General features: G+C 46.4%; 1 protein-coding gene across 7 annotated transcripts in view; it reads left to right on the plus strand.

Moving 5' to 3' along the window:
- The window catches only part of RAP1GAP (RAP1 GTPase activating protein), a 1,002,066-nt gene that overhangs the window by 789,468 nt on the left and 185,419 nt on the right, over positions 1-27,179 (plus strand). For all 7 annotated transcript variants that reach the window (XM_085608997.1, XM_085609001.1, XM_085608999.1 and 4 more), the window contains one exon: positions 23,873-23,908. In XM_085608997.1, the coding sequence (XP_085465123.1) occupies positions 23,891-23,908 (18 nt within the window). In that variant the 5' untranslated portion in view covers positions 23,873-23,890. The remainder of the gene's footprint in view (positions 1-23,872; positions 23,909-27,179) is intronic.

Raw genomic sequence — 27,179 nt, forward strand, 5'->3', positions numbered from 1 at the left:
GTATTTGATTCAAAAAAGCCTTGACAGATTTCATAAATGTGGATTTTGACCTTATAGTAAACTCCATGTAGATGAATCCCTCAATTCCCAGTGCTAGAACTCAGTTATAAAAGTAAACTGAGTTACTTTGCTCACTTTCTTATACTGTGCTAGAAAGAGCCACTTTGCCAGCATACCCGTCAGCCATTACTAGAGCAGTCGCAAATGATGACCCCTTGTGGCATTCGCATTGGTTACTATTGCCCTGAAGAAGCCTTTTAGCATTTAATTTGCAAACTGAAACAATACAGACTACCAATCCTTTATATACACAAACATGAATATATTTTCCAATACCTGATGGTTCTGCACTTCAAAACATGTTATTAACTATGACGATGGTACCTCCCTTTCATGGTGGTATGAGTGATGCAAATGGACATGACGGGTTGAGCACTGTGCATCTGGTTAATAACCAACACTTTATGTGGGCCTATTCAAATCCTATCAGTGAATGGTATACATACATTTCTACTTTCTATAATAAATGTAATATGCTTTCTTTTTTTAAGTCCATCTAAACTGATCATTCTTTGTTGTTGATATTTTAGAGAAACGATTATGGAAGGGCTTCTTCCTATTTGGTAGATTGAGCATTTTTTGTTTATTGCTGGAGAGATTGGCTGGCCTAATTTTGAAAAGCTACCAAGTACAAGATTGCTGAATTGGATCAATCGGCTGCTTTGTTTTCTAATTCCTGCTGTACTCATTTCCTCCACACATATTGTGACTGAAGCCATTGTCCAACTCAACCATTGTGCCTGTAATCATGTTCACACAGTATGCTGCCTGTAATAGTTACACTTTACCAAAGAGTTTGCGCCTGAAATGTTGCACTCCAGCAGAGTAATTGTATCTGTAGTCACTGTTACATTGTAGCTCAGTTTAACTCTCACACACACACTGAGTTATTGTGCCAATCATAAATGCATCTACACTGAGTAAATGTAGCTCTGATTGGTGCCACTCAGATCGATGAGGTAAGAAGGCCCTCCAAGGCCTGTGTGGGAAACCGCCTGCAGTTTTTATGAGCGGCTTCAAGCCACGTTGCCTGATCATCTAACACCATATGTGCTTCTGCACCAGGTAGCTCAGATGCTTCTAAGCCAACCCTTCCCTTTGTGTGGTGTGTTTTGCAGAAGAGGTAAGATGGACGGAATGGTCCATGGTATCATTGTGTGGTGGCAGCAGGTTGTGGAGAGCCCATGGCTGTGTGTGCATGTTTGCTAGGTTGCAGTCATCTCTGGAAGAAGGACTGTCTTGTCTCTTGCTGTAGCTAGCAGATTGCATCAAGATCAACCCAACATCCTGTGTTCATGGTCAACCTGGCCTAATCTACGGCTCTATTCAGACCGTTTGTGGCGCATCTTTGGCATCACATTATGTCTGTTGCTCCTCCCTGGAATTCCAAAATGCTATAGCATGCCCTTCCTATACAAATGAGATCTCATCGCCTCACCTGCTCCTCAACAGTACTGCCTTGGTCTCTCCCTCTTCTCTGAGTGCAGGTCCTCAAGTTCTTCTCTTTGAATGTGATGTTCCCTTGTCCTTCTTCTCTGTTGTAGATCCCGTGGTCTAACATTTTCCCTGTTTGAGATCCTAACCTCTCTCTTTATTCAGTAGCAGATCCAGGAGTCTCCTCTCAACTCTTTGTCAGAGGGCTCAGGATAGCTAGCATTTTGTCAGAGTTTATTGATTCTCGACATCGGTAGAAAACTCTGGTTTTACTTATATATTTGTGATTTTGTACCGTGCCCGCACTGCTGCTCCGTTGCATCAAAGTTCAAGCTCAGGGAGCAAAGGGGATGTAGATAGGTGTCGATGGGAGGAGGGGTGGACACAAGTGTCTAGCCATAGTCTGTTGACATGCAAACTTATCATTGCACTTAAAGAAAGAGGGTGTGTTTCAGTCCTTTATGACACTTTCAAAGAGCGAGGGAGTTCGAGGGAGTTCCCCATGGGAGCGCCTTGAATGGAAAACGGGCACACGTCAAAACGTTTGCATTACCCCATTAGAAGAGATGAGTTGCTTTTGGTGTTGAGCTTTCATGTCTGGTGATGTTTATGTGCATGGTCTGTCGGTGATGGAGTTAGTAGCAGGGTAGTCAGAAGTGGGTGGGTCTCATCATTAATGATAAGGCAGCCAGCACTAGATGACACCAGATGCCGGGGCTCTCATGTTTTTTCTTTCCCTGGAGGATGTGTGTGTGTGTTTTGTTTTTTTAAACTCCAAACAAGTGTTCATGCTGTAGGGGAGCCACATGCCATTTTTCACCTGCTCCTGCAAAAACGTCTGTCAGGCCTCATCAGCAGTTTGAAAGTTAGGAAAAGAGCTGGACCGTTCAAGGTTTTTTTAATATGGCACAAGGTTTTGAACTCCTTTGCTTTATCATTAGCAAGTTGGGTGGCAATACATCCGGCATGATGAGGCAGTATCATTTTGGGCTTATTATGAGCCTGGACACACAAGGCATTGCTTCTGTGGTTAATACACAGTGAAGAGCACATGGCGGGAGGTCAAATGAAAGTTAGTGCATTGTGCACATTGGGCCTAATTAGAAGGATTCACATATCAGGCCAGTTGAAACAGCCAGCTAACTCTTAGCTGATACAGATGTCATCAGTGCACATATGGGATCCAGGGATGCGTCTGTTAACAGATTCCAGTTCAGTCGTGTTGTTTTCTCATGGGGCGGGGGAATGGTGGTAGTCAACAGATGCGACTTGCTTACCTCCGCCGTCCCCAAAAACAGTACCGCCCAGGGTGGACCCCTCCCCCCTCCCAGGCTACGCCACTGCACGCCTTGTCCCAGCTCTCCCTGTGCTTCTGCAGCTCTCTTGCCCCTGTCTTCTCCCTGCTTTTTCACCTGTTTTTGGAATGCCTTCTCCTTGCTTTTCCCTCGTTCTCACTACTTTCTCCTGCTTTCCCCCCCATTTTTAGGTCTCGTGCCTGCGTTGCAGTGCGTAGGGGGGTTTGAAAATGGACCTAGGAATCGCACACGCTCATGCGTGTGCTTTTCCTTTTGGCCCAAGCTATTGGCCTTTGCATGCGTCTTTTGATCTAAGACAGCATGCAATTGGCCAAAGGCGGGCGCATTGCTCCGCCCATGGCCTATTGGTGTATATTACACGCACCGCTGCCATGTGGTTTCAATTATCTTGCCCCGACACAGGCGCGATAATTGAAACCACATGTCTCACTGTGGCACGCGCGTGCACCACTTGCGGGATTGTTCTTTTTTGGATCCATTTCACAGGGAAGCAACAAAATGAAAGAAGGAAAGAGAGGTTGTCTGCCTATTTTGTTTGCGATGCACCTATAAATATGGAGCTGAGGGCACGGCAGAGACGCGATATGTAATAACAGTCCGCTGCTGCCCTACACAGTTTTGGTTTGAAAGGGGCCAGGCTATGCATTGAAGCCCTGTGCAGAGTCTCGTAGTCAGAGTGCTTGGTGAACCTAGTATCATCCAGAATGCCAGCGATCGTCTTCCTCCGTAGAGGATATTTCTGGGTAGATGGTATACAATCACTGCTTGAACCTGTATTTTTCCATCACCTGTGTGACAGCAGCGCTGCTATCCAACCCTATGAAGTCTGGTTAGCTGTATTATTCTACCTAAGACCGCAGAATGTGCCTTACTGTATTTTTCAACCCTACCCCTTGCAGGAGTGCACTGCAGTTGTGGGTTAGAGTGCAGTACATGGGTGGAGTTCAGAGCAGGGGTGGGTTGTGATAACGAGGTGGAGGGCAGTAGTGCAGTGCAGTAGAAGCGTGGAGTGCAGGTCAGTGATAGAGTGCAGTTCAGGGTTTAAGTGCAGAGTGTTATGAAAACACACATGGCTTACACACATCTTCAGCACGCGCACATCTGTGGACATTCCCATCTGTGCCATGGCATATCTCCATCACTCTATGGCACCGACAGCTCTGTGCGAGCGGCACTTCTGTACCATGACATGCCTTTACCAGGACACCCATTGCACTGACACCGCTGTGCTGTGGTCGCATCTGCACCTTGGGTAGATCCTGGCCCCGCGCATGACCACCTTTATACCATGAACATAACGTTGCCCATTACAGGCGACATTGCTGCACTTTAAGCATACCTTCTCACTGCACACCTCTGTGCCACATGTCAACACCAAGGACACATCCCGCCCCTGGCATACTTTTACCAGGACTCATCTCAACGACAGGCACCGTGGGGCACACGCGGGGCACATGAGACGCGCTCAAACAATCGAAGCGGAAACCTGTTGACACCTCTCTGTTTCTGCAATGAAGTTTCTGCCAATCGATGTGATTAGCGGAAGCGGTGTTCAGTGCCTGGTTACGCCTGCGCTCTGCATGAGGGGGCAGCGCTCTGTTCTCTGAACAAGTGGCCGCCGGCAGCGATTCAAACGAGGGGCCAGCGGCGCGCTCTGAATGAGGGGCCACCGGCAGCGCTCTATCCGCTGCATGAGGGGACACCGGCAGCGCACTGCGCTCTGAACGAGGGGCCAGCGGTGCGCTCTGAATGAGGGGCCACCGGCAGCGCTCTATCCTCTGCATGAGGGGACTACGGCAGCGCACTGCGCTTTGAATGAGGGGCCAGTGGCGTGCTCTACGCTGGGAAAGAGGGGCCAACGGCAGCGCTCTGAATGAGGGGCCCCCGGCTGCGCTGTGCCCTCCGCATGAGGGGACACTGGCAGCACTCTGCGGTCTGAACGAGGGGCCATCGGCGCGCTCTACGCTGGGAAAGAGGTGCCACTGGCAGCGCTCTGAATGAGGGCCCCCCGGCAACGCTGTACCCGCTGCATGAGGGGACACCGCAGGTGCTCTACGTTCAGAAAGAGGGACCACCGGCTTCGCTCTACGCTCTGTACGATGGGCCACCGGCAGCGCTCTAAACTCTGCACCCCTCCACACACACACACACAGACCCTGCACAGGAGGCTCGACCCCTCAATTACCCCGGTACTCACGCTGCTGTTGTGCCCTGACCAGTGCACCATGGCTTGATTGTGGGCAGAGTCCCCGGTTAGGGCGAAGGTGGTGCTGGTTAACCGCAGCTCTTCGGCGCGAAACCACGTCCCCTTCTCCTGCTCAGAGGGAGGCTCCATGCCCTGCACTTGGAACACCCGCTTCCCCTCAGCCTAGGAATGGGCCCTCGGGGCCTTGCCTGAAGCCGGGCTCCTGTCCTGCACCTCCATGTGGTCCCCAGTGGACAGCTGCATGTCCCCATGCTGCCCCCCAGCACCTGGAAGAGCGGGGCTCCTCTTCCGCCTCCCTTGAGGGTTAGGTTGCGGCAGTGTTAGTCTCGCTGGTCCTGGTGGGTCACCCTGCCCTGGGACAGGACCATCCTTCTCTTTTATTGGAGATGCGTTTATCGCCTCTCCCTTGGCCTCGGCGCCTTCATGGGCAAAGAGGGGGGACTGGCCCTGCCGGTTGTGGTCCTTAGTGAGGTGATTGGCATACACAGAAACTTTTAATGATGATAACTTGGCTTGTTCTGCGGGCGAGTGGGAGGAGAGGCCTGCAGTAGACCTTTTAAATGGGGAGAATATGCTTTGCCTGGTGTAACCATGGGGCATCTGGTCTTCCCCTATGTTTTTGAATGTTGGAATTTTGTCACCCCGGACGGTTGTCTGCTGCAAATCCCCAGCAGGTTCATTCAATGCCGGGTGCATCGTTTCTTTCACGTAGCTGTTGACTTTTAAGGTCGACAACTTATCTGGCTGGACGTGGCTGCGCAGCAGGTCAACACCAGACCCCTTCCCTGTTGAAAAGACAGTTTCTTTCACATAGTTGCTGACCTCCAGCATTTGATCTTGCTCCGCAGGCCTCCATCAGACCCTTTAAATGTGGACAGCATGTCTGGCGGGAGCTGGTTGTAGGGGGAGGGGTCGCATTTTAGTTCTTTCAATCTGGACAACTTTTGGTGCTGGCTTGAGCCGGATGGCTTCAGACCCCCCTAGGCCCCCTGCAGCACTGCGGAGATCGCCTGCAGGCTTGAGCTCTTGGGGTTCGGGTGTGCCACAGATCCGTGCGATCCTGACCACCAGTGCCAGCTCACCATGCCATCATTGCCAGCTTCTTACAGTGCACACAAAGGGATGTTCCACTCACCGCCCTCATCATGTGCATTCTGAAGGTGTCCAAATAGTCCTTTGCTTCTTTTCTGAACTTGCGGCCAGTGTACTATTTGTGATTTTCTTTTTGAGTGAAAGTCTCTCCCTGTTTCTCTTTTTTCATGCTCTTCCTGCCCTCTCACTCCCTCGCTTTCTCTCTCTCTCCGTCTCCCCTCTTCCTCTCTCTCGCTACCTCTCCCCCTCTTCTGCTCTCACTCTCCTCCCTCCCAGGTTCTCTTTGTCTCCCTCCCTCTTTCTCTCTCCCTCTCACTTCCCTCTTCCTCTCCCTCTTTCTTGCCCTCTATCCCTCTTCCTTTCTCTCTCCCCCTCCCTCTCATGCTTCCGCTCTCTCTCTCTCCCCCTCCCTCTCATGCTTCCTCTCTCTCTCTCTCTCTCTCTCTCCCCCTCCCTCTCATGCTTCCTCTCTCTCCCTCACCCTCTCCGCGAGACAAGGCAACAGTCTCAAAAGCATTTGCAATGCAATAGGTCTCGCTTTACTGAAACTTTCAGCTATTGGCATTGCTAATAATAATGCAACGCCAATAGCTCAAACTTTCAGTAATGCGAGACCTATTGCATTGCAGATGCTTGTTTTGTGTGCCTTCTCCTTGCTTTTCCCTCATTCTCACTGCTTTCTCTTTGCTTTTTCTACATTTGTGTGTGCCTCCTCCTTGCTTTTCCCTAATTTCACTGTCTTCTCCTTGCTTTTCCCCCTGTTTTTTGTGGGCCTTCTTCTTGCTTTACCATTGTTCGCACTGCTTTCTCTTGCTTTCCCCCCGTATTTTGTGCAGCCTCCCGACGCAGCTCCAAACCGCCACCTCACTCCCGGAATTCTGAAGGACCCTCAATACCTGGGTGTTCGAATGAGCATTTGGGACTTGAAAGTGCCTGGAAACCCTGTCGAGTGAATCGCTGCACTTTACAAATCCTGATTGATTAATTGCCTCTTTCGACAACCGCCCTACACTCCCTGTCTCTTTATATTACCTGTGAAGGTTCTTTTTCATCCATGCTTCCGGATCTGTCGCTGTTATCCTAGCTTTCTCCTCCTCTTTTTTTGTCAGATTTTTGCCTTTTTCCGGAAAACTAAGTCCCGTCCCCCAAAATTAGTGCTTGTATTCAATCAGTGTAACCACCAGCACGAATTAAGCACTTCACTTGGCACAAACAGGAGAACGGCTCTAAAAGGCTGAGATCAGTTTCAGATTATGAGAGTTGTGTGAGAGAAAGGCCGTGAACCCCTATTGTGCCCTGGAAGTGCCTTAGTGATGGCATAGCGCTGTGTTCTGTGCAGTGCTCCAAGGTCTCAAAGATAACGTTCCCTTTCCCCGTAGTCTTTTAATGTCACTTGGTATTTGTATAGCGTGCCACAGCCACATGTGCGGTCTTGTAGCACTATTTTCCAGACATGGCATAACTGCAAGTGCTGCCGACTTCGTACATATGGTCCTAAATCTCTCCGCCCTACCAAAAATGAATGTGTTCTTGTGTAACGTAGCAGGTGCTCATGTAAAGCGCTTCGGGTCGAGTGTGCGCTATATGGAACTGCGAAAAAAAGAAAAATAGGTCATGGATCCGGGGTGAGAGCCTTCAGCCCTGGGTTCTTTGATGCCATTCCAAATGCCCCCCCCCCCCCTTCTGTCTGATACACCTCTGCCCTGGCAGCTGTTCCACAGCTCCCACGAGGATCCTGCTGTTTGCTCAAGGCTCTCAGATCCTGTCCCACGGAGAGGGCGGTGCAGCGCTGTTAACAAACACTGCGGGCTGGGCGCACTCCTGATCGCTTTCCTTGTTTTCCTTGCTCTTATCAGTGTCCATGGATTGATCCTATTATATTTAATTGGTTGTAATTCTGTTTATCGATCGATCATTCCGATGTTGCTTGATTGCACGTGTATTTCGTTCAGCATTCCGTCAGCCTTCGGCAAACATTTGCTCTACATAAAAATGAAAAAATACATGGATGAAAAAAAATACCCAAATATGTTACTTCTGAATGGGCTGCCAGAACGTTTTGAGAGTGTGCCGCAGCAATGATGCTCAATGGGGGCACATCACAGCTGGAATCCAAAGACACGAGGACCCTTTAGGATCACTTCCAGGAAGCCTTAAGGCCGTTTGTAACACACGCGACGGCCGACCCCGATGGTGTAAACAGACACACTCCACCACTCTACTTAAAAGAACAGACTCCTGTAATTAAAACCGGCCAGGCCCAGCCTCGCACTGGCTTGGAAATGTGAACTGGGACATTATACACCACGCGGACCAGGCATTGATTTGTCATAGTAGAGGGTCTACCTACAAGTTATAAAATACTTACTTATAATAGCAAACCTTGATGAAGTTCCAGAAGGGAACGCACGTGTTGGCTGGGTTGACATCACTTTTATGATTGATGTATGTTCCTAATAAAATGTTTTACCAACGTCAGAAGACTGGCTGTGGTGCAATGTATAACACCAATACCATGGGATTGGAGCAGCATTCTCCGCTGGATATGCATTGATTGATTAGTACTTTTCTTAAACTGACAAGTTGACAGCTTCCTCTTTTGCTTGTTTATGGTTTGATTTGAAGGTTGGGTTCATCTGTGGATGAACCCAAAGGCGGTTATGAACCACGTATGATATTGGCAATATTAGGTATGTGCAATGTGATTATGCCAGAGCTGCCTTCCCGTTCATGTTTTTTTTTGGGGGGGGGGGAGGTGGGAGTAGTGTTGGTTGAGTGTGTGTTGGTTGTGTGTCAAGAAAATACTGTGTATTCATAGAAAGGTACAGAACCAGGGAGCGGCACCAGCAGTTACACTGGACAGTGTGGGACGCAGGCGGCCATCTCACAGGACTATTTTAAGGCCTGGCGCCCATTTGTTGTATATTAAGCACCACCTGCTGTGGCAATGTGAAACTAGCATGCCTATAATGATTACCAACTGAATATTGGCACATCGAATGAGTTGTATTCAAAATTCTTTGTAATATCTACTGCTTTATAGCCAATATATATTGATAAATAAATTTCACTGTACAAGGGACTGTGCGGCCCCATTTTTCTCAAAATTGTTCTAAGGAATCATCCCCTTTAATTCCCACTGGAGAGTGCTGGGCGTGGTCGCCACACTCATACGTGTTGTGGAAATGTAGGCTTGAATTTGACATTTGTCCAGGCCTGTTTTCGGTTTCTAGTCCATTCCTGGTACTTGGGTGCAGCACTCTGGCTTCTAGAAACCATTAAAGATGTATTTCTAGTCTGATAATGTACCAACAGAATGCATTTGTATTGCTATTACTGTGATTATGCACTGCCCTAACTTTAATGATAATAAAAACAAGTAAAAAAAAAAAGATGTATTTCTAAGTTAAAAGGATGCAGTACATGGACGCTGAGAAGTCACACTTGGTTCACGGATAACAGGAGGGTCAAGCGCTGATCAGCAGAGCAGACCTATCCTTGCAGGGGTGTAATTGTATAAAAGTTCCACACGAATTGTATGTCACTCTGTTATGTCACAGAACTGCATTCGCCATCCATTCACGAAAAACACAGAATAAAGCTAGAAACCAATCAGGGATAATGTCAGCGCTTGAGGTGGTTTTGATCCTGGCAGTGCTCAGCATCGGCTGAAAAAACAAGACATTGAAGTTGTCCCTAATGGGCTCTACACTCATATTGTCAACTTCATAAGCAACAAAAAAGGTAGTCTGCAGCACAAAAGCCCTAGCCCAGGGCCCAGGGCTCTAGCCCAGGGCTGTAGATGGATAACAGTAGGAATGGGCGGTCCAGAATGTTGTTTTAAATGCACGTATCCCTGGCCAGCCATACATTTTTTGGGGTTGGATGTACAACAGCCAGCCCAGAATTTCCTAAGCGATTTATTGCCTGGACCTTTCAGACCGCACATTTTTACAGGTCACAGCCTATGCTAAAGACATCTTGGGGGCTTTCACAAAATTGACCTATCAGTGCATTCCGCCAGTTGATTAGCATTGGCTTTATGGTTTGCAACTCAGATTTTCTGGCTTTCTATTTGCTCGCTTTATTTGCCTTAGGCTCTCCCGGTTCAGTACGTCCCTCCCGTTGCCTAAACTGCGTTCACGGCATTATTCCACAAACTCAAATGTCATTTTCTCTCTGACTTCAAAGTGAGAGTATTTATGTGACAATCTTGCTGGATACTGGGGGTAGGAAATATGTTTTTTTTAGCACACAACAACATTCAAATGAACTGTCTATTTCATAATATATCAGAATTAGGACCACAAATGAAGCAACTTTTTTGTTATTTCCGAAGTGTGTTGGATACAAACACTTTAATATGATCAAAACAAATCATTACACTAGGTGAAGCAATTTCCACACATTTTCGTTTGTGTACTGTATAATTTTATTCGTAAAACTTTGTCTGTACAAATGTAATGTTCACTTCAACTGAAAATATGTTGTCTGTAATCGCAGCGCGCTATCAGACCATGCATACTCCCCTCTACGCCACTCCACTCTACTCCGCACCATTGCACACCACTGCACTCTACTCCGTACCACTCCACTTTACACCTCTCCACATTACTGCATTCTGGCCCACTCCACTCTATGCCACTGCACTCTATGCCACTTCCCGCTACACCTCTCTACTCTACCCTGTACCACTCCACTCTATGCCACTGCACTCTATGCCACTTCCCGCTACACCTCTCTACTCTACCCTGTACCACTCTACTCTATGCCAATGCACTCTTCGCCACTGTACTCTACACCACTGCACTCTTCCCCACTGCACTTTACACCACACCACTCCACTCTAGGTCACACCAATCTACTTTGCACAACTCCACTCTACACCACTGTACTCTACATCACTGTGCAACACTGCACTCTATGCCACGGCACTCTATGCCAATACATTTTATGCCAATGCCCTTTTTTCTGTAACCACCCAATTCTATACTTGTGCACTCCACACCAATCCACTCTACACCACTTTAATCTACTCTGCAGAACTTCACTCTATGCCACTGTACTCTACGCCATTGCACTCTATACCACTCTATGCAACGGCACTGTACCCTGCACCACTTCACTCTACACCACTTCACTCTTCTCTGAAACAATCTACTCTACGTCACTGCACTCTACACAACTCTACTCCACGCCACTCAACTCTATGCCACTGCACTCTACTCTACATCACTATACTCTATGCCACTGCTCTCCAAACCACTCTACACTACTGTACTCTGACACTCTAATCTGCAACACTGCTCTCTCCTCCACTGAACTCTACACCACTCTACTCTGCACTGCTCTACTCTATGCTACTCTACTCTATGTTACTCCACTCTATGGCACATCACTCTATGTCACTGCACTCTACGGCATTATACTCTACTTTGCACCACTCTATTCTTCTTTACTCTGCACCACTCTATATGTCACTGCACTCTATTTCACTCAACTCTACTCTGCACTCTACGCCACTGCACTCTATGCCACTCTACTCCACTCTGTGCCACTGCCATCTGCATCACTCAACTCTACGTCACTCCACTCTGCCCCACTCTACTCTGCACAACTGCACTCTACGCCACTCTAGTCTGTGTGACTCCACTCTGCTCCACTACACTCTATTGTGCACCACTCTAATCTACGCCACTGCATTCTACGATGCTACATTGAGTGCCCCTGAATGGAGCTTTTGGGTTCTCTATCTTGGCCCACTGGGGCCTGCCCAATACTGGGCTTTGATGTTGGATGGGACCACAACCTGCACCTTCGATGGCCCTGTGTGCATGTATTTTTGTACATACCCTCTGGGATTTTCATATTCGGGCATGTTTCTGTGGCCCTGCTTGTATGTCTGTAGGAACTGGTTGCCACCTTACTCAGTAATACAATTACTCAGTAATAAAAAGAAGCCATTTGTAAGTTTTTTTAAAAACGTCTGATGTATTGTTTTACACTGCAGTGCATGTGGTGAACAGGAATATCTTTGATGGTGCAAAAACTATTGTGCAGCCATTTTCTAAAACAAACCTTGGAAATGCTAATTGGTCTGGCTTATGAACGAAAATGCCTTTAGTGTCATTGATGGGCTTAGGTACGTCATGATAGATGCACTCTATCGGTCATATTTGCATTCATGCACCCATTCATTCATCATCTGACTCATTCTTGAATTCATCCTCAGACACATCCACAATAAAACACTCACAAACTCAACAAACTGTGCTTTACTGCAGTCTAAAACGCAGTAGAAATAAGATTTCAATAGCGAAACTAAAGATAGCAGCGGGTGTCTGTCTTGCAGTGGTAATGTATATAGTCATAGGAACCATAGTCATTGTTTTAAAATTCCAAAATGGCATTCCTATTTAGATTCATGGTGTTGGCTATACTGGAGTGGTAAAAATAATGATATACTATGGACAACAGCATTCCATAATGGGCGCCTGGTTTAGAGGAAGTAGCCACACTGCACACTGCAAATCAAAAGGAATGGAAGCAAGGAGCCCATTAGCACTGTCTTGGGAGCTGTGGTATCCCCTAAAAAAAGTAAAATAGAAAGAGGAGAAGCTAAGAGGTGAAAGGCGAGCTTTAAAATAAGAAAAGAGACAGAAGCACGCTCATTTTCAGAAGGATGTACACATATAGTTGGAGGAAAATGCTGCCATTCACATGGAAAGAGAGCCAACGACTGATGTGGACTGAATCAGTGTGCTGTAAAGGAAGCAGAGTGTAAAGGACACTTGGATCAATTGCAGAGCAGGGCTGGCTGAAAGCTCCCCTATATATCAAAATGGATATATATTTATACATATGGATGGATGTGTTACTTAATGATTAATTTTGTTTTGTTTATCACAATATCATGGCAGACAGCTATCCCTGTCAGGCCTTTTGAAGAGATTGTAGCAAAATTATTTCAAGGCAAATCGTATAATTATAGGGTCTGTCAAAGGGGTAACAACTTTAAGATCCTTCCCTGTAAACTTATTCTCTGCCACCGTGCAAAAAGAATTCTCCATTAAAGGCCTGTTGTCATTAACAAAAGTGTTACACAATAAATACGTCAGGGCTACTGGCTTTATAGTAACTTTTAATAATACATGGATCAGACCCAGGGCTTCTGAAATACCTTTTCCTAGTGAGCCAATCAGACTTATTGCTGTTCTCATTGGCTTGTCACCATAAATAAACTCAGGCCTGCTGTATTGAGGTGAAGCTTTCCCATAAGGCAACCATGAGGCATGCAGTCATAAAGTTATAAATGTATATAATAATACATTTGGGGGAAAAAACATTATCCTAAGAAGGTCTATCAAGAATTCTTAAAGTGCAAATCATCGGTGCCCCTGGTTGTCAGAGAGGATGACCACCACTAAAGCCCTTGGTTGCTGCGCTAATCTGTGAAATTCAATTTAACAACATAGCTCTCTGTAGATTTTAGTAAAGAGTAATAACAATCTGCCATTAACGTGCTTTCCACAATCAATATGTAAGGCCTGCGGCCGGCATTGAATCATTTCTGAACCCTTTCGATACGCATGACGGAGCGGTTCCGTCATGCACATCGGTCGCGCTGTGCGGATGACGAAACCGCTCCGTCACGGCCTCGCCCGCGCAACGAACCTTCAGCACGGTGCGGTAATCCGCGCCGCGCTGAAAGGGTTAATAAACAATCAGGCCCATAATATTTATCATTGGTTTGTCACCATAACCCTCTCAGACCAACTGTGTTGGTCCATAAGCTTTCTCACAAGACAGCGATACCATAATAAAATTACAAATATAAAATCCATCCTAATAGAGCCTAATAAGTATTACCATAGTGCAAATCTATCCCAACGGCTTGCACCAAGAACAAAACACTTGCCTACTGCGGTAATCTGTGGAACTAAATACCTGCCTACAGGCTTTAGCAGAGTGTAATAACAGTCTACTCTTAAAATCAATAAGTAAGTAATGGCCAATAAGTAAGTCATGGCTACTTGTTTTATCATACATTTTATTGTAAACAGATCAAGCCTAAGGAATCTGACATGACTTTTCCTAGTGATCCGCCCGGCCTAGAGCTTTTACCAATGGCTTGACACTATAACCAATACAGGCCTACTGAGGCATGCATAAGCTGCCAACCATCATGCATACTGGATACAATCAAAACATTAAAAATATGTTCCCTATTACAGTGGGCAAAACAATAAACAGCCTTCAATAGGCCCTAACAACAATCAGAAGAGTGAAAAAGTTCTACTCCTAGCATTTGTCAGAGTAGGTGACCAGCACCAAAACCGCTACTGGTAATATGTGAGATTATATGTAACTAAATACCTGTCTACAGCCAATAACATAGAGGGATAAAAATCCACTGTTAGAGACCTGTTGGCTCTCACAAATTCTTTTCACAATAAATAAACCAGGACTGCTACATTGGTCATGATTTTTACACTAAACATACCAGACCTATGGCATCTGGTGTAAAGTTTTGCAGTGCACAAGTCATTCATATATCTGTTATTGTTGGCTTGACACCATGAACAGTGCGGAATTCTTTTAATATGCGCAAGCTTTCCCAGAAAGCAGCCATCAGGCATACAGCCATAAAATTACAAAATTACAAAATTACACTTGGCAAAGCAAAATAATATATCTTCTATGTAATGTAAGGTGGTATTTATAAAGCGCATCCTGCCACTCCGCAAGAAGCATCCTGGCGCTGGTTAGTCGGAGGCAAGGGGGGGCCCTAAAGCTACGAAATAAGAGAAAAGCACAATTCGTCTGGTGTGCCGAATACCCAAGTCTTCAGGGCCCTCCTGAATAGTGTTTCTGTATTCAGCAATCTCAAATGGGGTGGTAGTAGGTTCCAAGCTTTGGTTCCCAAAACAGCCACTGTTCTACCGCCTTTAGTTTTGTATTTAAAAGTAGGTGGTTTGAGGAGGTTGGCAGATGAGGACCTAAGAGTCCTAGTTGTGATATAGGGAGTGAACTGTGCCGAGAGATACTTTGGTCCTAGTTTATGCCTGGCTCTGTTGGTGATTAGGAGGATTTTGAAAAGAATTCTTTTATGCACCGGGAGCCAGTGAAGGGCTTTTAATGCCTCAGATCTTCGTGGGAGTTTAAGAACTAATCGAGCCGCAGCATGTTGGACAACTTGTAGCTTTTTTAATGTAGATTTGTTGACTCCTGCCAAAAGGCTATGGCAGTAGTCAAGAGGGCCTAACAAGGATTCTCATAGTACAAGTCTTTTTAGAAGAGTAAACAATACTAAAACCGTTGCGTTCTACAGTAATCTGAGATTCCTTGTAACAAAATACCTATCAATAGGCTTTAATACAGAGTAACAACAATCCATCAATAAATGCCTATTGATTTTAACATTTGCTTTACACAATAAATATGTCAGCCTACTGCCTTTATCATACGTTTTCATAACATTGATCTTTATCAATGGCCTATCATATTAACCAACTCAGACCTACTGTGTTGGGCATAAGCTTTATAACAAAGCAGCCATCAGGTGTACCATAATAAAATTACAATCATGTAAAAAATAACAGTTGTCAAAACAATGTAAAATCCTTCCTAAGGTAGCCGAATAAGGATTATTGCAGTGCACATCTTCTATCCCCATGGTTTATTCTGGGGGGTCACCAACACCAAAGACCTTCTCTTCTTCAATAATCTGTGAGATTCATTATAACATAATACTTTCCTACAAGTTATAACCAGGGCCACTGGAATTATGCGGCAGGAGAGGGCCAAGTTATGTGGCAAAGTTGAATAAACTATGCTGCAAGAAAAGTCAAATTATGCCACATTATGCTGCACATTTTGTAATAATAGTATTACTTAATTATTTTATAATTTTTTACTTGGGTATCACTGTATGGGCATTGGTTGCACCTCGTTAGTACCAGTTTAACACCCAAATAGATCAATAAGCAACAAAAAAGGTGACCCGTCCAGCTTTGCAAAGGGTCTTCCACTGTGCGGCAACATATGTCGCTGCATGTTTAACAACTTTTAAACCTTTCAAACTAGAAGCTAAACATTTATTTGGTTAACATCTGCAGAATATGCAGCAGATGATGGATTATGTGGCAAATGCGGCAAATCTACAATATGCGAAAATCTCTGTGGCTGCACAGTCGCATAATTCCACTAGCCCTGGCTATAACACATTATAGTAATAATCCATCTTTAAAAGCCTAATGCCTTTAAAACATGCTTCTCACAATATGTAAGCCAGGCCTACTGGCTTTGGCTTAATGTTTCATCATAAACAGATCACACCTATGGAATCTTGCATGAACCTAAAAAGCCGAAACCAATGGCTTGACACCATAACCAACACAAAAATATTCAAGTGCACATAAGCAGGCATATTTATTCTTCACACCACACCACACTGAAAGGCGTTAGTCTAATGCCTGATGCGTGGTACTTGGCAGGGCTGGCTGTTTTTTGAACTGTTTTATCAGCACTCATTTTGACTTCCAGTCCAGCCTTCATCATGTGGACCTTTCCAGCACACACTGCAGCATATGTTGTTTTTCAGAGCCCATAAATCGCCAATAACAACAAGGGTGTTTCGTTTGAGAAGAAACAAATCCGCACCTATCTTCGGATTACCATTGAAATCAATATAGAATGGACCATGTCATCTTAAGTATTTTGGGGGTCTAGGTCAAGATATAATTTAGAATTCCCTGTTCTTAACAACTTTTAATTGTATTACTGATTTATGCTAAAGCAAGCCTATTTCAGCTTAACTTTCAGTAAGAGTCACACAAAAATTGTTGAAATTTGCCTTTTCTGGAGCTCAGAAATCCATAAAATGACAATGGGGGGAGGAGGGGGCTGGTGGGGGAACAAGAGCTAGAGGTAGACAGAGAAGAGTCAGGGAGGCTAATATAGGAAAATATGTGAAAGAGAGAGAAAGTTAATACTCCCAGGAGGCTCCTTGGAAGCAGGGGTCTCTGGTCATTTGCCCACTTTGCCTGCCTTAAAATTTCTCTGACACAGTGGGTTCTGGCACCAATCGGGAATAGCGTGGGCAGGGGCGAGGGGGATGAAAAATAATAAAATAAAAATACTTTATCAACGATGCTTTTCTACTCCACAGGAACCAGGAAGCACCCAGGCAATGCAGCGTTGTGATTGGTAAGCACCCAGACTCCCCTTACCATTCACAACAATGCAATGCAGCATTGTGATTGGTCTGAGCACCGTGGTTTAGCGCTCAGACGTGGACTGGAGGCCTGGGTATGTTCTCCATGCAGGCTGTAATGCAGCCTGTATGGAGAACATGTGAAGTGCGTATAACTGTTAGGCTGGCCCCAGACAGCCGGTCAAACAGTCATTGCGCACTTGGAGTGGGCAAACTACTCCTCCCCTGCCCTACTCTGAGAGCAGGGCAGCCCCGCCTGTAGTAAAGCAGCACGGAAACATAAAATGATAATAACTTTGTTATCATTTTATGTTCCCTTTATTTACACTGCTTAAAAGCAGCGGGGCAACACTCCTCCGCCTTAGCAGAGGAGCCGCCACTTCTTTGACAATGAAGCCTTTGAAACACTTCAGTATTTCGAAGTGTGCACCGTCCCAAACAATCGCAGGTGCATTTTTGAAAGACACGGCTCACACACAGATCTCTTTCGTGACAATGAAAATAAAAATCTTTAAGGTACTGCGAGTCAGCAATGCAGTCTCTGTTTACATTTCACACGCTTTACTTCGTGTTGCATGGTTTGTGCGTGTCTATTATTAGATGTATTTCCTGTTCTGAGAAGTTGTGTTTTTATAGTTTTGTTTTTCATGCAACATATGATCCTTGTGTAGCTTGTCCTGCGAACTGAGTCACATATAGGTATCTGGGTGAGTTCAGGGTGTGGATGGAACCCACAATTAAGAGCTTTGGAGTTGAGGCTGACGGCAGTGTCTTTTTTCCACGGTGCCTGCCACTGGGGCATAAGGGTGGTCATACTTTATCCAGTGGAAATGATGTGCATTGGCCCACTCAGTCCTATTTGAAAAGTTTTTTATGGCTTGGGATAAATTAACATCTTGCTTTTTCCTCATTACAGATATTCTTTGTTGAGTAAAACTTTATGAATTTGTCAGTCATAAGATTCTAGTTCACCTGTTTTAGACCAAACCCTTTTACGCGCCCACCTTTTCCATCCCACTTAAAGCATTCGGTGTGGTTTTACAAGGCCATGTTCAGGAAGTCAGGCCAACCAATGAAAATGCGCCTATAGAATGAAACCAAAACTTGCTTGAATACGAATGCCCTGCAGTACTATGCTGTTTATTATACCCGAAACAAACGACACCACGTGGATGGAAATTTATCAGGAGAATTAAATGGCACCTATTTTGAGTTTTTCACAAAAAACTGCAAAAAACATGCACGTTTTTGTGCATACACCATCAGAATGAACATATTCTGTTAATTAACCGTCCTTTGCCCCTCGCTAAAATTTAGGAAGTCTGATCTAGTAAACTTTTAGAGAGTGCAGACTTTATCAGACCAAGTAATTATTGGGCGCAGTAAAGTCCATGCAATCCATAATTCGGATTCCTGTAAATTGCACAGGCCTTGTCATTTACAAGCCCTGTCCTAATCATGGCCGGTCTTATCTTGTTCGCGGTATGCAGCAGTGTTCCATACATTGTTAATACTTAAAATCCATAAGCAACTGATCTAGAATTTACATCTGGACCGTTAGACAATGAAGTCACAATTTCATCCCCAATTCAACTTCATTTAAGGCACACAAGATCTTTGTAATGAACCACTCAATCACTGAGAGAATTTTTCCTTGCAGCTATTATTGTCAGGCTTCTTATATCAGGGAAGTGTATACTATTGTTCCTTATACTGTCCCTAATTTATTTTTGTTTAATGGACCTCAACCCTGATAAACTTGTATGTGTGAAAGAAGTGTGTGTCTGTGATACAAACTTCCAGAATTGCCCAGTCACTTGTAGTTTTCTAATCCAACGACAGCAGCTGCAAGTTAACACTTTTAGTGGAAAAGAGGCACATGGTACTTTGTTGCTTTATGGGCCACACCCCATTTCAACTTAAGAGGCACAAAGACTGTTGCTTACTAGTGTCAACTTTCAGTTTGAAAAAAATACAGTAGTTACACTGAAAAAATGAATAAAATGATTGTATGTTGCTGGCATTTTGTATTGTGGGCCATTTAATGCCCAGAAATATGTGTTGGGTTAAACTTCACCTGTAACATTGTGACTGAAAAAGTTTGCCAGAAGTGGTCTGAGCCTGCCAACCAGGTACACAACCGGGCCTCTCCTTCTGATGTCCCTCTCCCAGTCCCAAAAGTGGACCATGAGCAGGCAAGGCTGAACCCTGAAAAGGTAAACAAACCCTACGCTGAACTAAGGCCCTTAGTGTCTCTAGTTCTGTTCTTTGCGTCTGAAGAAAAAAAAACACTGTACCTGTCCCATGGCGAACCTGAAATATAACGTCGCCGGAAGTCGATGTTGTGTATGAGGATAAAGCCACAAAGTGAAAACTGTTGTTTACCACTGGTGGCCCAGGGCTAAATATACTATTAAATTCAAATGAATAGAGGCTGACTCGCGCCACCCCACTCTGGCAGGGGACATGGCTGAGAGACGTTGCGGCTCTGGAGGGGTTCAAATCATGGGACCTGCTCGGCATCTCCCAGCTGGGGGATGTCTGGCGGGGGGGACGCATGTGCTCGTACTCGGAACTGCAGGCGCGCTTTTCCCTCCACTCTTCTCAATTTTATAAGTACCTCCAACTGCGACACGCTATACGCACCTACACTCCTCTGGACGTTCAGCTACCGGACCACAATCCCCCTGAGGCGCAGGTTATGCTGGGCAACCTGGGGAGGGGGGGCATATCCCGAATACACCGTTCTCTTATTAATAACACCCCCACGGCCCGGGAAGGCCTGAAGGAACGGTGGGAGGTGTGGGTGGGTCCCCTGGACGAGGTCGACTGGCGGGTCGCCCTTATGGCTCCCAGGCTGGTGACGGCCTCCGCTAAATTGAGGCTTATTCAAATCTACTACCTTCACACTGCCTACCTCACACCGGCCCGCCTGCACCGTGCGGGCCTCTCCGCTGACGCGGCCTGCCCCCGCTGCGGTTTTGGCCCGGCCGACTTTATTCATATGGTGTGGTCGTGTCCGGACTTGGGGGGCTACTGGAGGGGCATAGAAGCCGACCTGACGGAGGTCTTGGGCTGGGCGGTGCCACATGACCCTAGGCACACTCTTCTGGGCATCACTGATGGTCTCGATGGCACACGTGCTGAGAAGCTGTTCCTTATGACAGCATTAATGGTGGCAAAAAGGGATATTGTGGCGGCCTGGAAGCATTCACAACCGCCCAGCCTGGCCAAATGGAGTGATGGAGTGGACTGGTGTGCGGCTCAGGAACGGACACTCTATCAGGCGAGGGGCTGCCTTAAGAAATTCCGTAGGATCTGGGGGAAATGGTTGGGCAATGTCATATGAGGATGTGGTTCTGGGGGGGAGGAGGCGGGGGGGGCTATGGGTGGGGGCGGGGGGGTGGTGTGGCACTGTGTTGTGCGTTTGTACAGTGGCGGCTTGACAGGCTCAATGTTTCCTTTGTTGTGACGCAAAAAATCAATACAAATTTGGTTATCAAAAAAAAATTCCAATGAATAATAACAACAAAGTTGTAGCCTTTCTACAACTGATTCTCCGGGAAAGTGATAGCAAGCAGTTAAGGCGTTGCTACTTTTTAAAATTACCTTGTCACAAGTTTTTTGCATACCGAGTAGAAAAATAGTGCTCTTTAAGCTGTTAAATATTTTTTCACCTTTGACATTTGTTATCCAGTAACACACTATTTGTCATGTACAGGATTCTAGTTCACGTGTACTAAGCCACGCCCTTTATTATATAGGCCACTCTCTTGTAGCTGTATTGCTTATATATGCTTCTTAGGCCACACCCTTCCACGTCCCTTAACCTTTTTAATCCCACTTAAGGTATTGCTATTTCCCATGAGCCTCTCTGTGACTTTTCTTTTATGTGTTGCTGAATCATATTCGCTGTGTTTAGTGATGTTCAGCACGACAGGAGTCACTCACCTGAGGATTGCTGGTTTGCATATGCCACATGTGCAGTGTGGAGAAGACAGCTTTTGATGGGTCATTGAATTCATCACATTATCAGGCATCAGTGCACCTATGAGGAAGAAAGGAAGAAAACAAAGTGGAAAAAAACATCATGAGGACTTTGAGCAAGAACGAAGAGCAGAGAAGTTGAGAATCGAAAGAACCCTTGAACAAGCAGTGGCAAAATCTCACAGATCTTGTGTTGACTGCCCGCCTTTCGGCTTTGTCATTGCTTGTTTTATTTTGTCATTGTTTTCTCAAAAAACACAACATTGCCACATATGTTTCTGGCACTGGATGGAACTACTTTGTGCTCATCGTGAAAGGGAGGAATATTATCACTCACAGGGAAGTTAGCCAGTGGCCGAAGTGGACTGACCTGCTGCCCCATGCTGTTTGCTGTAGTGGGTAGAAGAAAAATGTGAATGACACAATATCAGACCAATGAATGAAGAGGGCTGGCTCAAAGTCCCTGGAAGTACGTATATTATACGTATAATTTTAGTAAAAGCAAAAGATCTCGGCTAACGCCAGACCTTTAAATGAGAAGGAAAGGAGCAGACAAGCAGGAAACTGTTGCAAAATGTGGCAAGAAAGTCATCAAATAGAAATGAATCGAATAGAAACTCAACAAAAAAGTTGTGAGAATAAGATGAAATAACATAAGAAAATATATAAGCCACGAGCAAAAGTTAGAGAATGGGAAATAAAAGTAGAACTAATGAAAACCGTATAAAAAAATGACACATGGTAAAATAGGCAAGAAAATGAACTCACCAGAAGGTTAAAAGAAAAAGATATCTGCAAGATGAGTAAGGAGATACAGACTAAAAGTGATAGAAAAGAAAGAAGGCTTGAAAACACTTCCATGTTAGAGGGTAACATATGAGCAAGATACCACAAGTATGTAATTCAGCTAGTGAAAAGAATATATGCGTAATTGTAGGGCACTGGTTCCATTCTCAGCAAGACAGAGTGAAAGGTTATATATTTACTGCATAGATTTGTGTGTAACTTGCAAGTCATTGGTTCTATCCTAGTCCAGAACTTTGGTGGCCAAACACACCAGGGGGTCAATTACAAACTTGGTTGGAAAGCCTCTGACCTTAGGTCAGAGGCTTTCCGACCGAGATCGTCGATTTCAATTCCAACCTCCTAATAACGATGTAGGCAGTCGGAATTGAAACCGGTCGGTCATTACGTCTGGATTCCGACTGGCTCAATGAGCCCATCAGCCAGTCCGGAGCTGGCTCGTAATCCCAATGGACAGTGTTTCTGCCGATGGGATTACGATGATCAGTTTCCAACAGGCTTTCCATACTGGGCTTTCCAACATGGAAAGCATGTTGGAAAGTAAGTTTGGGGGGGCCCTAGCAGGGCCCCCTTCTATTTGCGGCCTCCGGTTGGTGCCTGCCATGCGGTGCAGGAATTAATATAACCTCCCATTTCCCTATGGGAGCTTGTGCTACGGCCAGTTTACGGCCGTAGCACAAGCTCCCATATGGAAATGTGAGAATGCGACTGCACCATGTGCGATTGCATCGTAATTAGGCGGTTAGGACCGCCAACCAGAGGTCGGTTGGTCCCGATTCTGTGATGATGCCGGTCGGGGGAAACCCCGACAACATCATAATTGGGCCCCAAGTCTACAGATGTGTGTGTGTAAACTATACATCACAAATTCCAATTCTAGACCCAGATCAATAGGTTAAAACACCTGCTGCAGAGGTCTGTGTGTAATTAGTGGATTTCATGTTCTAATCCTGGTGAGATAGCCTCCTCCGAGTTGCGCACTGATAGACGGAGCTCTTTATGAGCAGATTCCTAGAATAAAAAAGAGAATTAAAACAATTACAAACTTAACCCTAAAAATAACCACTGTGATACCTAAGAATGCTTCCTGTTTCTGCCGCAGTTTCCGCTGATAATCTTGTCTACAGGACTCTTTGCCTAAAATCTGCCACTGTTTGTGAGAGAAGCTTGCATTGCTGTTTCCTGCACTGTACCTGTTTTGTGTGTGAGAGAACTGTGCCCTGCTGCTGGCCGTGCTTTACCTGTTCTTTGCATTATAGAAGCTATTGCTTGCTGCGCTGGTGTGTTTGTATGAAAGGGAGCTTTTGTTTGTACTGTATGTACTACAGTAGTCTTTTCTGATGCTTGCACCAAAGATGCCTGGCATGCTTCTGTGTTTCTGCGCTTCTCTGACTGCTCATGAAGCAAGCTTGTACAGGCAATGTCCTTGGTGGCGTTGTGAGTGCCAGTATGCCGTCTCTTTCCCTTTCCTTGTCGTACTTCCGGTGTGTGTGACGGTTGTCAACACAGCCTCTACCTCCAGTTCCAAGGATGCGAGGGGTTCCTGCTGCCTGACTATATCTGCAAGGATATCGTCAGCACATCAAATCGAAACAATGTAGAGCCCACCAAATCAGAGAACAAAATAATGATGTCAAATGTTGTTACTTCTTATGGCCACTTCCATATCCAGCTCCTCAATAAAGCGTTGGTTCTAGTCATAGTTCTTGAAATTAGTGTGCTTATACATTTTAAAATCATCATTCTCTTTTTTTTCAGAACTCAGACTTATTTGAAATGATTGAAAAGATGCAGGTAAGTGGCTTTCCCCCTGTGTTGATGACCGTTGCAGTTTGGTATTTCTCAGTGATGTTCCCCACAATGTATTGCTAATTAAATTACCAAGCATGAGAAAAAGGCTCTGTTCTTGCTACCGGGCGCTGACCAAAAGGTTTTGCCAATATTGTGCTTTGTTTTGGGTGGATGCACAGTGACCACCTTGTTATGGGGTTTTAAAAAAACTTAAGAAGATCCATTACAACATAGTCACTATGCATGCATGGTATGTTGGACATTGCATACATCTGCAAGCACAGCAGCCATCGTTGATGCAGTTTATTATGCTTTATTGACACTGCCTTACAAGAGCGTCCCATGCATGTACATGCATCCTTGGCGGTCATGTTGTAAAAGAGTTGCAAAAACGGCTATCCTATATGTGTACAAATGTATGGAGGCCAGTTTGGAATGGGTTGGCTTTGCCAATGCTTGTGAAGCATTTAAACCAGAACTGTTAACGCCAAAATGCAAAGTGTGTACAGTATGTATGTATGTAGTTGTACGTGTATTGGGAACATGAGTTCTCCGACAAACAGCTACTGATGTCCTTAGGTGGGACCTAAAACAACCCAGGAGCTTTCTGTGCCTGATTCAAATGGTGATTTACACTTTTGAGTAATTTACACTTTTGAGTAACATTACTACTTTTTTTCTTATTCTCAAAATCTGAGTGTACATTACTGCTATTAAAAAAGTAGTAGACCCAGTAGTACATATGGGCAGCCACTGGTATGCAACACCCACCCATTGAAAATAGTGGAGGTAAGAGGGGTCGTGGCTGAAGCAGCAAGATGACAGCCGCACTGTAATACTGCTCTCAGTCTTGGAATCCTATCCTCTGCCAATGACTGGCCCTTGCCATGCATGCCCCAGGTACGCTACATGACCCTGGTAGCCGCTGCAGAAAGGAGAGGGCCCGAAGTGGCCGATACGGCAGGAGGCACCATCCAGCCTGGCTGGGCCGTGGGGCAGGGGATATGCTATGCAGTGATGCCCTTGGCCAATTTGGAGCTGGATCGGCGCATCAAAAACACCCGGGGGGTAGCAATGACCCGCCCAGAAAAGCTACAGGTGTGGACGGGCTAATGACTCGGGCCTGCAGAAAGCAAGTTGGAGTGCCACAGTGCCCCGTGCCTGCCACTTGAAGGACTGGTGGAGAGAGGGCAGAGCTCTTGCATACAGCCTGGTGGGCAGTAGATAACACAAGGCATCGAGGGGACTGCCAGCATGAAGGTAGGGTCGAGAACTGGTTTTGCTACCACTAACGGCCATTAGAGCCCCAGGGGTCCCAGGCTGGGAGCCCCCTTGGTGCACTTACTCCAGGCTCCTGACCTCCTGCATACAAAACCCTCCCACTCCACCAACTGGATCTGGGAGAGTCCCCGAGGCCTGGTTCCGTTGTGGCTTGGGTGCCTCAACCACAGCACCCCTGTTGGCCTCAGACTGATTGCAGCAAGAACAGCACCTATAGGTGTGCTAGTTACAAGAGGCGACAGTGGTGATCCCCAGGTGGTGGAAAGCGACCCTCGCACGACCGCTTGAGTGTCTGTTCCGGTGCTGCTTGTGCTGCTTCGGGGAGAGGGTCTGGCGGGCCTGATGCTGCTGTTAGAGGGCTGTGGTGCACCATTGGTGGTAGAGATCCTGACGTATCGGCCTGGCACTGCTCGTGCCCCCCCCCCCCCCTTTGAGAGGGGGGTCCGGCGGCACCAGCTTGCAAATATGGCCAAGGACAAACTGGCACCCTGCCAATGCAAGCTCAACAAATGCACCAAGCTGCTACTACACAATGCAGACTCCAATGATCCTGGCAGACAAGCTGCTTCACACACGGAGGCAGCAGCTCATAGCCCGGCAAACGCCAACAAAGCCCTCCTCCTTGCCAATTGGGAATCAAGAACCGCACTGGAAACTAAAATTCATGAGGTTGGAACAGTTGTTGTGCTCCTCCGGCAGGACCTGCAAGACACCTCCACCCAAGTGGTCGAGGCTGAGGGTCGCATGTCAGCCCTAGAAGACACAGTGATGGCACTGCAGTAAACTGTTTGCAAACTGACAACCTCCAAGACGGTGGCAAGACTAGAGAATGCTGAGGGACGCTCGTGCTGTGGACTTTACAGAGGGAGCAGAGAGTGCCAACCCGAAATATTCCTGCTTCCGATGGAGGATCAGATCTCTTTTTGCTTTATCATAGAATGCGCTCACCGGGTGCTTGCCCTACAACCTCGCCCACTAGGTGTTTGCCCTACGACCTCGCCCGGTGCCCCGCTATGAGCAATCATTGCCCACTTCCTTAACCATTGAGACAGGGACTTAATACTGAGCACGCTAGAACCACAGGTGACACCCTCCAGGAGTCCTCAAAAATCCTCATCTTTCCGGACTGCACTAGGACAGTCCGGGCACAATGGAAATCGTTTGACCAAGTAGAACAGAAGTTGCGAGCCATGGACCTGAAATATGTTCTCCACTTCCCGGCCAAATTGAAGGTCCTCTTCCAGGAACAAAAATATTCTCTGATCACCCAGATTGGGTCTGGCACTGGCTAGATGAGTGCCCCCTGGGCAAGGGCAGAGGGGTCCCTCACTCTGGTAGGAAGGGTTCCCCAAGGAGAGATTTGAAATGGAATTGTCGGATATGAACCTATGCAGGCGCTAGAGACCCAGAGGTCCACACTGAAGAAGACAAATTTGGACTCTTAATTAAACCCTCACAGCACCAACAGGGCTGGACTGGGAACCGAAACCGGCTCTGGCAAACTGCTCGGCCGGCCCTCCTAGGGGGGCCGAGGGGGTGCGGACGAGCTGTTTGCAAGGGCCAGTTTCGGCCGATTTTGTTACCGGGGGCCGATATTGCAGGCCCCCCCGGTAACAGAAACGGCCCCCCAGGGGCCCCAATCCGGCCCCCCAGGGGCCCCAATCCGGCCCCCCAGGGGCCCAAATCCGGCCCCGCCCTGGCGGCACACCGGGGCAACGCCCGGTGCCCGCTATGGTCAGTCCGGCCCTGAGCACCAACAGTGCAGCACCCGACAAATTCAGAGGAAACTGGGGGACCCTGATGGCTCCAGTGAGACCAAGACACAGTGGCTGACTCTCAACAGGCATCGGACCAGGGCATGCACGGTTGATCACCCAGTGCTGCCCCATACCTACTATCTCTATTCTAAGGGAAGTTTGAAATGTTTATTGGGCGACAGATGCTTTAGGGGGGAAGTGTAGAGAGCGGGGGTAGTTGGGGGTACTCAGGGACT

This window comes from Triturus cristatus, chromosome 1_2, assembly GCF_964204655.1.
Source record: "Triturus cristatus chromosome 1_2, aTriCri1.1, whole genome shotgun sequence".
NCBI classification, from domain to species: Eukaryota; Metazoa; Chordata; class Amphibia; order Caudata; family Salamandridae; genus Triturus; species Triturus cristatus.